At 42.8% G+C, this 13,280-nt stretch overlaps 2 protein-coding genes across 13 annotated transcripts in view; one reads left to right on the top strand and one right to left on the bottom strand.

Annotated features, from left to right (window-relative positions):
- The window catches only part of ppp4r4 (protein phosphatase 4, regulatory subunit 4), a 29,946-nt gene extending 21,765 nt beyond the window's left edge, over positions 1–8,181 (bottom strand). For 3 of the 10 annotated variants that reach the window (XM_084699978.1, XM_084699981.1, XM_084699975.1), the window contains exons 1-2: positions 6,651–7,703; positions 5,143–5,216 (exon numbers count right to left, since the gene is read on the bottom strand). In XM_084699978.1, the coding sequence (XP_084556104.1) occupies positions 5,143–5,216; positions 6,651–6,755 (179 nt within the window). In that variant the 5' untranslated portion in view covers positions 6,756–7,703. Of the gene's footprint in view, positions 1–5,142; positions 5,217–6,650 lie in introns of all 10 variants that reach the window. The other 7 variants (XM_084699974.1, XM_084699972.1, XM_084699980.1 and 4 more) reach the window with 6 other exon arrangements.
- LOC146286854 (ankyrin repeat and SOCS box protein 2-like) lies at positions 8,178–13,194 on the top strand. 3 transcript variants are annotated; one of them, XM_084699990.1, is made up of 5 exons: positions 8,392–8,923; positions 9,531–9,736; positions 10,649–10,738; positions 10,926–11,451; positions 12,267–13,194. In XM_084699990.1, the coding sequence occupies exons 3-5, from the start codon at positions 10,713–10,715 to the stop codon at positions 12,282–12,284; spliced, it is 570 nt and encodes a 189-aa protein (XP_084556116.1). In that variant the 5' UTR covers positions 8,392–8,923; positions 9,531–9,736; positions 10,649–10,712; the 3' UTR covers positions 12,285–13,194. The 3 variants fall into 3 exon arrangements, with proteins under 3 accessions (XP_084556115.1, XP_084556114.1, XP_084556116.1); XM_084699989.1 differs by having other exon boundaries at positions 8,178–8,923; positions 9,531–9,607; positions 10,926–13,194; XM_084699988.1 differs by having other exon boundaries at positions 8,383–8,923; positions 10,926–13,194.
- The last annotated feature ends 86 nt before the right edge of the window (positions 13,195–13,280 follow it).

Genomic DNA, 13,280 nt, shown 5'->3' with positions numbered 1-13,280 from the left:
CAGAAGTGATTGGCTTGGGGGAGTGATGAATAGAGAGAAGGTTCCAGAGGAGCAAATGTAGTGTACACTCTTGTCGTTGGTCTCCTGGAGGAAGATTGGCTGTAGCTTTAGGAGCCAGCCTGAGGAAAAGGCCGGAAATGAGACTTCAGCAGAATCCTCAGAGCAATTAATTTTCTTTTGGCAGGTCCTCCCAACCTTATATCCTCCTACTATCCCTGTCTCTCACCATCCCTCTCTTTCTCTCACACACACGCGCACACAAACACACAAGTACACACACACACACAACCCTTATCTAAGCAGAAAAGTAATTCTGAGCGTAATAATGAGTGGGCAACACACCCTGACCCTGCCTCCCTCGATTACAGCAGCAGGAACTCCACAACATTCCACACAGATACGTGTCCACCACAGAATCCCAGTCGGTCCTTTGCTTTGTCACTATACTGTATTCTATTGACAGGGGTAGTTATTGAATACCTACAGGTTATTGTTATAAACAAGCTCTGGAGGAAAAAACTGGCTAGTGGCAATAAGCATTCCTTACCTTGAAAAAGTTGTGAGGTAGCCTACCATAGTCGCTGTGCTAACAAATCAAATACAGTTTCGATTATGAAATCGCAGCACAATTACAGCACATTGCTGGAGCCTGTAACTTTAGTGGCTTTGGAAAGAAAGTGCTATTCTTAAGAAATACACATTCTACCAAGGATTCTCAACCTTGTAAATACACCTATCCTATGGCTACAATGTATCTCATACTTAGTCATGACAACTTGTATCACTTTCATAACTCTGCCAAAAAGAATTGAACTGAGATCTTCTCAACCAATACTTTGCATCTATTTGACAACGCCTCATCATTTCTGAAAAGTTCTGTGATAATTTCCTCATTAGACTAACGAATGGATGGTTCAAGTTAAATTGAGTTTAAACTGCCAAACCGTCTCAAAGGAGCGCGCGCTGGACACAGCCCCGGTAATTCCCTGCCCATTAGATAACTGTGCAAATCGAGCAGGGCTAAAAGCAAATGGAAATTCAAATGACTGTTTGAAGAAACTCTGAAGGGACGAGTGTGAGTTTGTCTCGCGTCGCTGACTAAGCTGGGTGACGGCGGCTGAAGGAGTCTGCTCGAGGTGTCGGGAGACTGACACTTTGCGTCTGCTACTAGGGTTGGCTAGAGATGACTTGCTGTTTCCTCGTCGCTTCACAGGCTAACGCTAACGACATGTATCACTTTACAAAGCGTCTGTAAAATGTGACAAAGAGGATGGACGCCGTACGTGCGCTGTTCCGGAAATCTGCCGAGTCTGTGTGCGACATAAGCTGCGAAGCGCACGTGTACACGCTTGGGCTACAAAAAAACAAGCGCACAAAGAGTAGCGTCATCCGGATGAAAAACAAAGCTGAATGGCGCTTTGTAGACGTTTGCTGAGCTGTCCTTGACGTCAAGTGAGCACGTCGGGCTAGCTGCCGGGGGCCAGGGAGGATAAAACTAGCCCACTCCATTCTTTATTAAAAGCCTGGGCAGGGATAAAAAGCCTGACTCTTCCTTTCATGCCCAGGCATTGCTCAGCCTAATCCACAGGCTGAGGGATAATGGACAGAAGGAAGGAGAGACTGAGGGAGTTTGCTCCTTCTGCAGAGGTAAGCCTGGGCCAAAATGGACTCTGACCCGTTTCACCCCAGCGGAGTCGATTGCGTTTCTCCTATTGTGAACTTGCCAAAGTAGCAACGGGGGAGCTAATGTTCCCTGGCCAATAAGATCTCAGCAAACAGTGCCAAAAGAGGCTTCAAGAAGCACGACTGAAAATAAACCAGGGCGGCCGCAATGAAAGACAGATGTGAAGAAATTAAGTTGTGTATGCTTGGGGGTTTCTGAACTTCATTTGGACCTGACACCAACACTTGTTACCAAGCCTGTTTCACAAAATAGTGTGGCATTTGTCACATTTAGCCATTCCAAAGACAAGAATTTTAGGCTGGGCTCGAACAAGGAGTGAAGTGTGCAGCTTCACCAACTGTAGAGATGGACAAAACAACAGAGAGGCACCCCAATTAGCTATCAATTCAGTGAGACACCGACACGAATCATCTTGATTCCTTTCAAGCTTCGGCACCTATTTCTTAACTGCTGAGGAAAAGAGAGATAGCTGGACAGCCTGTTACAGCAGCGCTAGCCGGTACCAAATTTGACCATTGACCTGCTGAAGCTCCCCTCCCTCCAGGCAGTCTGTTACACATTACTGAAAGTTCTGCCTTGGCTCCTGCTGCCTCTATCAGGACAGACTCCCTGAGGACCTGGATGACTGTGTGGGTTCTCTGACATCCTGGCTGCAACTGAGATAGCCAGGCAGGGAGGCATGTCCACTTCCTTCCCTCATGAAGAACAGGGGCCCCAGGTACAATCAAGCTGTGCACAAGACCTACTACACGGAGGCATGTGCACAGCGCACAGCAAGCCTGTCAGAGCAAACTCATTCAGATGCTGTTTCTTCTTACGCTTGTTGACGGGTCACAGCAATTAGGCCATCCAGTACAGTAAGCTCATTGAGACTGCACTGCACTTCAGAGTTGCAAAGAATCTGAACAAAATGGAAATCATGTAATACTATTTTACGTTTCATGTTTTATATGACCAAAATATTAAATGAGATTCATTGTATTCTGTACGTATATTGAAATCCCCAGAGTATAACAATAGTTCATTCTGGCAGGTTGACTTCTTGGTATTTAAAGTGCTGTTTGGTGCATGTGTGACTAGTTATTCAGACCGCTGGTCTGTGAGAGTTCCACAATATCCCTGTCCATAAGAAGCATGGCCTTCAGTCTGAGGTTTCGAGCTCTACCGGCCTCCTGCTTCATCGCCAGTGTGTAAAAGCCAACAGCAGCCAATTAAATTGCTCTCAAGAACTAGTTTGCAGCCCCTGGGACCTGAGGTGCGGAGCCAGTCTGAATCGAGATGAGCCCAGAGATGGTGCGGCTCTCTGCATTCTGGGTTAAAGAGGGGGGACACGACTCACACATCCTGATTGGTTTCCACGTCACTGAATACAAAATAAATAAAACACGACCTGCGCCCTGGCTTAGTCTGTAAACGCTGCCATATTCCTTTTCCACAACAAACGAATGTCCTGTTTAGTCTGTGTACTTGTGTATTCAACTACCTCTATTGATTAGGAGACATGGAAAATGTTTGTGCCCTCACAATGATTTGGCTCAGATAAGGTTTTGCTTACTTACTGGGTTTATGACTTTATTATCCTCACGGGTAAATATATTGAGTCACAAAGCTGCAAACAAGACAAGCCTGTCTTTGCTAAGATTGATGATGATTTACTGTTGCAAACTAATAAACGCAGGAAGGAAGATTTATGGTGTTTTGAAACCTCTTCAAATCAGTTGAAGTCCTATCCAAGCGAGTAGCCCTGAGTAGCAGGCTGAACCTTTAGTGTCGAGCACAGACTTTCATAACACAAACTGTAGTTAGGATGTGAGACCATTTTCCAGAAGTGCATGTATAGGAGAATGAGACAGAGCTTCTGTTAGCGTACGTTCTACACCCCTCTCAAAGAAAGAATCCCACGTAAAAGACCCAGAGACAAACATATTAACTTTTGTGGCTCGAATACCCCATAGGTCATCTAATACCTCAAATGGGTCAAAGTATCATATGCTACCTCCTTGTAACTTTGCACTGTGACCATTAATTAACGGTCCCGGGATGGTGTTTCCATAATTCTTCGAAAATCTGATGAAGCCCTCAACGAGCCCCATCTCCCTTGACATTGGAGACAGCCCATGCAAGTTTGATCACCACCAAAAGCTCCATTAGGTACTGGTGGCGGGGCGCGCCAGAGGGGATATTGTTCTGTGACTGACGTGTGTAGACGAGGACAGGGCACGGGGCCTCCTCACGTTCGGACACTTTTGGCCGACACTGGCGGAGGATACGTGTGGGATTAACCAAAGCCTGACTCCCAGAATGCAACATTCATGGCATTTGAACAAGACTGAGGGAACGGCGTTTGGCCAAGCGCTGAGGTAAAGCGTCTTTGCTGAGCCATGGCAGGGAAAAGCCAAAGAGGACGAGGTCAAATCCAGGACGGGTTGATCCCAGTTAAGTATGCTTTCACCTCTCCCCTGTGGGACATGTTGTTGCTGATGCCGATGCAGCGTTTTATCACAGCTTGGCAGACCCTAAACTTTAGACCAGGAACACAGGCCAGTGACTGAGGCCTGCGTCCTAAGGATCCCAATAGAAGGCCTAATACTTATTCATGGTATAAGTAACGTTGTCTGATTTTCAGTTTCTCTTGCTACAGTACATTTGTTTACCAACGTGTAGGGAGTCAGCTAGTAATCTGAAGGTTGCCGGATCGATTCCCCGCTGTGCCAAATGATGTTGTGTCCTTGGGCAAGGCACTTCACCCTACTTGCGTCGGGGGGAATGTCCCTGTACTTACGGTAAGTCGATCTGGATAAGAGCGTCTGATAAATGACTAAATGTAAAATGACTAAATGTTTTGACTAGTGTACTTTTAACTGTTCTGAGGTTGCTTTATATTTCCCATGAAACACTGCAGGCTTAATACAATACCATCAGTAATAACTTTAGGGTGTTGAAATGCACACATTTTAAGTTGGGATGATAAAAATGCCAACATCGTGTCAAAATCATGTTGTTGTATGTTCTATCAAACATGAATCCTGAGACAGACAGACAGACAGGTGGTGGTGGTTGCTTAGTTACTTGGCTGCAGTCTTATCAGGAAAGAATCCGAGGATCTCTTCTGTACATATTTTCTTATAGAATTACTATTTGGTCATCTTGTAACCTTAAGGCAGCGGAGTCACTCAATAGCCAATGTAAATAAGGATTCTACGTCAGTTAAAGGTAACATAGTCAGTCCCCATGCAAGGTTCATTCAATATTCATAGGCAGCCTTGAACACTTATCTTATACATGCTTTGTTTGAAATCCCCCTGTATCCAATGTAGACAGTAACTGAACTACTTAGTGGTGAATCACTTTGAAACGTATGCAGCCTAGATGTCAAGACCATGTATATAATTTCTCTTTCATGGAAGCTTGTTTTTCAGGCCAGTACCCCTTTACTGGATATTCACTCTGTTTCCTACCTTAAAAGAAAGACCGCCCTCTCAATGTCATTCAAATCTTCATCCACGGTCAACTTGTCAATCTCTTCTGCTGTCTGAAAGTAGTGAGACAAAAAAACAACATTTTTGTGGGTTTTAGGTTCAATAAAACACTTGGCAAAACACTTGGGAACAGTGCATCTTGTGCTATCAACGCACACACACACACACACACACACACACATATAAATGCACACAGGCACAGACTCAAATGTACACAAGCACACGCTCAAGCATTCGTCCTTGTGGCCACAACTAACAATACTCTGAGCATGTTATCACCCCCCGGACATGAGGCTTCCATCAGAGATACAGGCGTGAGGGTGGATACAGGTGAGCAGGGACCTGGACAGGATTCAGAAGGGGTCGCACTGAATGACTCAGCTGCTGGATAAGTGGTGAGAGTCGCAGTGAATCACAATGGACTGACTCGACTTCATTTATTCCCCCTCACCGCTTGCGTGGGAGTGTTACGTGGGAACCAGGGGGAGTGTGGGTGTGCGTAGTCGCTTACGTGAAGGCTTCTCTCATTATCCGAGATGCCTCGCTGTGGATCCTCCTCGACACAGAAAGAAAAAAACAGGCATAGAAAACTCCCGCCCCCTCTGTTACCGTTCATGCCATGCATACACAAACCGGTATAGACTACCGACTCCAGTGCCACAGAAAAAAAACACCCTGGCACTATTGGAATCCTTTCAAAAGAGAGAGGGAGGGCATGGTAGAAAGTAGAGTAGTTATCACTACAGGACCTATTGGGAATGGAATTTGTTTCATTGTTCAGTGAGGGCAGTAACTACACAGCTGCGGATTTTGAAAGGACTGATATTATTTCTGAAGCATTTGCTTAAGAACCCAAATGAAGGTTCTTGGGTATGAGGAAATCCTCAACCATTCTGCAAATGACTCTCCGCAGTGGAGGAGAGGGAGAGCGCGGGAGAGAGGGGGCGAACCAGTGATGCGGACAGCTGACTGAAACTGCGTCACTCAATAACGCAAAAAGTGTGGGTAACCCCCGTTCGTACAGTCTGGCTCTCAGTTCATGCCACTAATGATTTCACGCAAGTAGTAGCCTTTAACTATAGTGACGGAAATAAGAAAAATGAGCACAGCCGTGATGAAGATGACTTGGCAAATGCGTCTTGCATTTGTAATCGAGATGAGATGCACTAAACACTGAATTTCCATGAAATGTAGTGTACAATGCAAATAAAGGCGTTTGAATGCTGTATAATACACAGGACAAGCACTGTCATGAACCATAAACAAATTGCCCACAAGGCAACATGATTTTGACTCACCTGATGAAGATTAAAAGGAATGTCTATCATTCGTTTTATCGTACTAAATGCTATAGAATGTAGGCTAACTCCATTTCCATCAAGAATCAGGATTAGAAACTCGAGGTAGAAAAAGTCGAATTGTATGAACTTGACAGAACATCTTTATCACGAAGATAGAAAAAATCAACTTTATTGTATTTTAAATACCTTTAGACTCCTGCGAATCGGTCTTTCGATGAATGTCAAGTCTTGTAGATCCTCTACCTGCCCAAACAGACTCGACTGGTTTAAAGTCATTTTGCTGACGAACATCTGTTTTTTAGTCTCCTTACTGGAAATGCGGTCAAAAGTGTTAAAGCCCTGTTACGACCATGGCTCCAAACTGTAAATGAGTGAGATGAATTCTTTGATTTGGGGAAAGCTGGTCCACCCACGAGACAAGCTTCTTTGATATGTTACAATGCCTTGCAATTAGAAGATGGGTCGCAATGATGAGATCCCGAACAGTTCCAACCACATCCAAAAAGGCGCACCATCTTCGTTGTTCGAGGGCTTTTTGGTTCAATCAAAAATATATTAGGCAGTTACTGCTATGCCTCATCAAATTAACATAAATATACAAGGTCGCCTACAGTCGTTTGATGGTTAAGATGCACTTAATTGCATGACTTCCTTTCCAAGTTGATAGCCCTGTGGCCATAATATGTTTAAGTGCGATGGTGTATCCAACTTCCACTAGCTTCGGGTGATCTGGAAGAACATCCTTTTTAAAAACTTCATAATTCCAGTGACCTGTTTGTTGCAAACCTTTCCTTTTCTTTAAAGTGCTTCATTGGCAATGGCACTGCCTCTCAAAAATAAGCAGATGAAAAATTGCCTTTAAGATGACTGTGATTATTGGTACCACTAGCCAAATTAGAGTCGAAATTCAAGCAAGTGCAACTGAATCGGCAAGCCTTGCTTGACAGCTAACAAGCGACAGCTAACGTTAGCTAGCAGCTAGCAAGGTTCAAGTTAGCTTGCTAAAGCTAGCTTAGAGTTGAAATGAGTGCACATTATGTATTTTGGCATGCTACAAGATAACACCATTAAGTATATAAAATCAATATCCCTAGTCCAATTAAAAAATAATACAGACTAGGTAGTTGTATACGTTCATTTCCTAGAGAAACCTGTCTTGAAAATCTCTCGAACCTGTATTTTCAACACAATCCACGCACACGCACATACACCACGCAAACGCACTGCAGCAACTAAACAAGTTTCCATGGCTACGACATGCTACAGCAGCAGTGCAGAGCTGAAAGCTGTAAGAACGGATGTAATGCACCTTTTTTCGTCACCGATATTAAAAGTTTAATCATTAAATGTTGGGTGAAACAATTTCAATCATGTGGAAAAAAACGACAGAAATGGCATTGAAGCCCGGACAACCTGCGTATGGTGCTGCTCACTCTGTTATAGCGGGTGGGGTCTGTTAAAACCTACCCTTCAACTTGCATTTAAAATCATGCAGTTACTTTAGTTAATTACCCTGACAATTATAAACCGCCTTACTATGCTCCCTGTCAAATCTTATCAACTATGTTTTCAAATGCTTCGAGATACCATGAAACATTTAACTACTATAACTAAATTGCTAAATACCAAAAAAAGTCTCAGTCAGTTTTTCACAATATCAATGCCAGTGTACCTCCAAAAACGTAAACACTTAGGCCTAGTTGTTATGAGATTAAACATTAAACAATGGTAAACAAATCCACCTGCGCAGCTGAGTGGTCTTGCCCTAGTCTGTAGGCCTAATCTTAATCATTTTCATACTGCCCAAATGAATAACATTTAAGAAAATGTCCACTCCTTCAACAGTGAAATTAATTATTAGTGCCACATATTGTGTTCTGAAATCTTTTGTCTAATGTTGACAACACTACCACCTGGTGACTGCTGGGTAACAGAATACTGATGCATAAACTTAAAGGGCAATTAAACATCTTTGCATTTTTTTCTACTGGTGGACTAATTTTCCTTTTACAAAATGAATGTTACTAAATGTAACTTTAAAAAACTGTTTAACTCTGACAAGTTTAAAGATGCATGTATTTCCAAACCCAATATCAGGCCAGAACACTTTCCCTTTGAGGTTTTCCAGGTCAATGTCAAAAACATTTTATTTGGAACAAATACATTATATGAAGAAAAAAAATGTGAACACTGTAGAGCCCTTACTCGGAAACTTCAAAAGAAGACTGTCTCTCCTCACCCCTCCTCATCTGAATTCATTTCCATCTCAAGTTAAAGGAGTAACAACTGTGGTCATCATTTTTTGAGCCACTAAGTATCCCTCCAGAAATAAATGTGCAACAAACACTTCTGTGTTTTGCTTTGAGAGCTAATCATCAGAGCCGGTCAGACAGACACAAATAAAAAGTATTGTCAATTACAATTCTAGAACTATTTTGGGGATCTCAAAAAGGTTATAGGTAGGTCATTTTCTTTACTTCAAAATGTATGTATTGATCACATTTGTAAATCTTATCAGTATCACTATAAAAATGTACGACACACTCCCAAATGTATAATATTGATGTAGGTTTGAGATGGATTTGTTGATTACTTGTGTATGTCATTACTGTGTTACTGTGTAGTCGTTTCAGGGTCATTGGTGGCGGATGGTTAAGATGTGTTCTAGTGTATTTTTACCCCTGGCATTAAGTTAATGTTATGTACTGTATCTGTTTATAAATCAAAGTTCATAGCAGAACGAAAAATCAGTGTGAGGCGTGTAATGTTTGGAGTACATGCATAGCATTGTATTCCTGTAATGTATAGAATTCTACACTCTAAAATCTGCCCTCTGGCTACGTTAATATATCAAATAGGATTCATGAATTCAAACCTTCTTCCCATTAGCCCTCTTCCCAATTTCTAATTTGCCGTCTGATCGTTATCAAATCAGTTCCTTTTTATTTACCTTCTTATCAGTTGATATCAAGCAGTATTGAATACATTGAACTGTGGCTCACACAGTTACATAATGAATGGCAGCTCAGAGAACATTCTGGCATAAGATGATCACATCTCTTCCAGTAATATGTCAGATGAGGGGACCTGACACAGTTGGCCGTAGAGGAGAGTTTGGCAGAAGTCCAGAGAACTGGGATTCTGTGAGCCTCCACATCCGCTGGTCTTACAACCTGGCAGGGTTTCCCTGCATTCAACATTATTCATGCCACTCCCAACAATGTTGACCCTCAAGCCAACTCGTCTACATTTAACCCCCCTTACTCACACAGGTAATACTGCATGAGAGAGACATTTAGTTACATCATCTTTATGGGTCCTATATTTTTGAATCTTATATTATTCTGTAATTTTGTCATTTTCAATATATTATAGATGTATATTGGATATTCCATTTGAAAACTCCTATTTATACAGAAAATGTACTAAAATCAAAGGTTAAAAAGGCTGAAATGGGTAGCTTAGCATTATTATTTTGTTAAAAATGTTTTTAAAGGTCACTTTCTGTTGCTGCCATTGGTAGTCACTTGCCCTACTCGCAAGGTTTATTTCTTACTTGGAATTTGGCTGGCATGGAAACACAGTACACTTACTGACAACAGACACCCTGTGGGATTCTACATCAAGCTTAATCATATGAGGCCATTGGACTCCTGTGACAGCTGTTTGTGCACAGTCAAAGTATATCGAAGTACGCAGCCTGAATAGCACATGCCAGTGAAGGGGAAAACAAAATTCTTCTGTAGTCCAAATGATAGGTCATATCCTTACATGATCCCATGGTCTCATTTTTGATAGCAGTAATGCTGTGGTATTCAGCCCAATTTTACTGTAGGAACTTTCACAATCTATTTGGTTCCATTTGCTAGGTACTGCATTTATCATACCTTTCTGTGCAGTCCCAGTTCACGGTACAGGTTGGGGTTAGGATTGGAACAAGGACTAGGGGTAGGCAACACCAAGTGGAATAGATTAGCTTCATGGGTTAGGGGGAAATACTTTCTGCTTGGCTGTTTTCCACTCTCTGAATCACTGGTATTCAACTGAGAATGCATGGAATACACTTCCATCCCCACCCACTGTAACATCAAATATTTTCCTGTTTAAGGTTGCATGGATTTGACAAGTCACTACGACCTGCAATGAAGTATTGCATTGTAAGAGGAAGTATTTTTATGTTTCAGTGTTGCACTGCGCAGGGACAACAATGGGAAGCGGGCTATTCAATGGCAAAGCTTAAATGGCCTCATGCTGTTCTCAGTGGATCTGGTGATGTAGGTATTCCTCACTGTATACGCCTACCACATAACTATCTATCACCATTTCACATGTTTTACCTGCCCACAATATCACAGGAACATTGTGTTATAACCATTTTCTACATTTCCATGTAGAGATGGGGACCCAATGTTGGCAGCTGTCTTGAACGGTGATGCAACTGCTTTAAAATGTATTTTACAGTCTCAGCGGCATCAGTCCCATTCACTTGGCCGCCATACACAACAATGACGACGCCCGGAGGATCCTGATCGAGGCCGGCTTCGACACCAACTCCCTGCTGTCGGCTGAACGCGCTTGTTTGTACGAACACAGGCGCTTGACGGCGCTCTACTTCGCCGTCGCCAACAACTACGTAGATGCAGCCACCATGCTCCTGGAGGCTGGCGCCGACCCCAACCTCGACACCTTTAACCCTTTACTGGTGGCTGTGAGGCGAGGATGCACCGAGCTAGTCACCCCATTGGTGGAGCACAGGGCAAACATCAACGTCCGCATGCCCAACTTTCCCACCGTGTTCCCTGTCACAGTCATGATATGCAATAACCGTCTGTCCCTGCTGCAGTATCTATTGGACAATGGCTGTGATGCCACTTCCTGTTTTGAGTGTGAGCATGGCAGGGGGCCACATTCCGCCATCACAGAGCTTGTGTCAGGAAATACTGAATTACAGTATAGGCTTCAAGTGAACATGGGCTCCTGTCTAGAGGTACAGTATAGAACGTGCCATTAAGTTCTGACATCATGTTGTACCCCATTGAATACTTCAATGTTCTTGACAAACATCAATCCAACTGTCGTGGCGGACACCATTCACTTAATAATAATCCCAGAATAAGCCTGATTTACCAAAATGAACAGGAACTTAAGATGACGTGGTGTAATATCAGAGTACATGAGTGATCACCAGTACAAAATAATATAAAGCCTACAGACTTTCTTCACAGTTCTGTGACATCATCTCCAGTCCAGTCAATTTGCCACTGGGCAGGACCAATCATAGACATGCTGCTAGACTATGTGGGGAATGTCCATCTTTGCTCCAGGCTCATTGAACATCTGGACAGCTATGAATACTGGGTGCACATAAAAGACAAAGCCAGTGAGTGGGGCTTGAGTGTGCGATCATTCAGGATGACCACTCTGCAAACCGAACACATTGTTTACACACTCCTTCAAAACCAAGAGCCTACATCCACCTCTATTTTTGAACAATAATGATGTGCAATTCATTTTCAGTGCAGTAAGTCTTCTCTATTTCAGCTGATTTATTTTGGTGCTTGAACATACTGGAAGGAAATAGCTCTGTAATTTGACTATGACATCCTAATAAGACACCAATCTCTTTCTCTAACCATTACAAATCGACATATTCAACCCAAATTGTGGATGAGCGTAGAGATAGAGCACATACAAACGGCCCATGCAAAGAAGGAAATCTTTGGAGAATCACAAACTGATTCATGTCAAGTATGACATCATTGGTTGTAACTTGTAAGCTGTGGTCCTGTTTGTGTGTCCCAGCTCCTCCACGTCCCCTGATGCAGCTGTGTCGGCTGCGGATCTATGAGCAGGTGGGGGTACACCGGCTGAAGGACCTGCCCACTCTCCCTCTCCCCCTGGACGCCTGATGAAATACCTGCTGCACCATGAACACCAGAATGTCTTTTAAACACTTTAAGTGTCAACTACTGGTTTACTGTGTACATGCTGCATGTCGTACAGTAACTGATAGCTACAAATCTATAGTTGGAAATCTAATTATGGCACCAATAACCACTTCATCACATACATATGTAGAAGAAATGTCGGAAAAATGAGAACGTGAGCTATATCTAAGTGCCCCCTGAAGGTATAAGAACGATATGACACAGTGCAATTGGTGGAAAAGTGGATACATCCAAATTGACCCAATTTAAACAGAGATTTTGGAGCCACCTTGAGTGTTCTGTTGTGAATTGTGGTTAGTTCCTGTTCAATAACTGCGGCTTGTCTGACAGGTTTAGCTCCCTGCTCACTAGATAGGAGCAATCCATATTCGTACTTGCACTGAAATGCTCAAGGTGTCCACCATTAAACTGGCATCACAGGGTACACTGGGATCATCTTGTACATTGAAACAGATACAAACATACATCTTAAAATAGAGAGAAAGGGAATGTGAGCTTCAAATGACCCAATGATTACTATGTAATGTTTGTGTTATGGAATTCAGTGCTTTAGTACATGGTACTTCCAAAGTTGCACATTTGGTTTCATCTGCAGAACTGACGTAAGTTTAGTCTGCATATTGGTCTTTGATAGTGTAAAAGGAGTGCACATTTCCTACATTCAGAAGGTGTTAAGTTTTAGTTGTTGTGCAATTTTTGTTTTGCTACTTTTCTGTCAAACCTTTACATGACATTGGCATCTAATAAAAACACTTTTTTACAAAATGTTTACAAATGAACAACTGCCTTCCCCCGCAATCTTGTTACATCGCTGTACAGACACACATAAACACGACAAGCAGCAGCTGACAGGGAGTTCCATCTGGCA

The sequence above is a fragment of the Hypomesus nipponensis genome, chromosome 6 (assembly GCF_054491055.1).
Source record: "Hypomesus nipponensis isolate SF chromosome 6, ASM5449105v1, whole genome shotgun sequence".
Taxonomy (NCBI): domain Eukaryota; kingdom Metazoa; phylum Chordata; class Actinopteri; order Osmeriformes; family Osmeridae; genus Hypomesus; species Hypomesus nipponensis.
The sequence above is the reverse complement of the archived record's forward strand: the minus strand, read 5'-3'. Positions and strand labels throughout refer to the sequence as shown.

What these genes read in the sequence shown, in the direction of transcription:
- LOC146286854 (XM_084699989.1), top strand. Translation starts at nt 10,713, where the DNA reads ATGCTGTTCTCAGTGGATCTGGTGAT. An exon ending in TTCTCAGTGGATCTGGTGAT is followed by an intron (nt 10,739 to 10,925) that starts GTAGGTATTCCT and finishes TGTATTTTACAG; the next exon opens with TCTCAGCGGCATCAGTCCCA.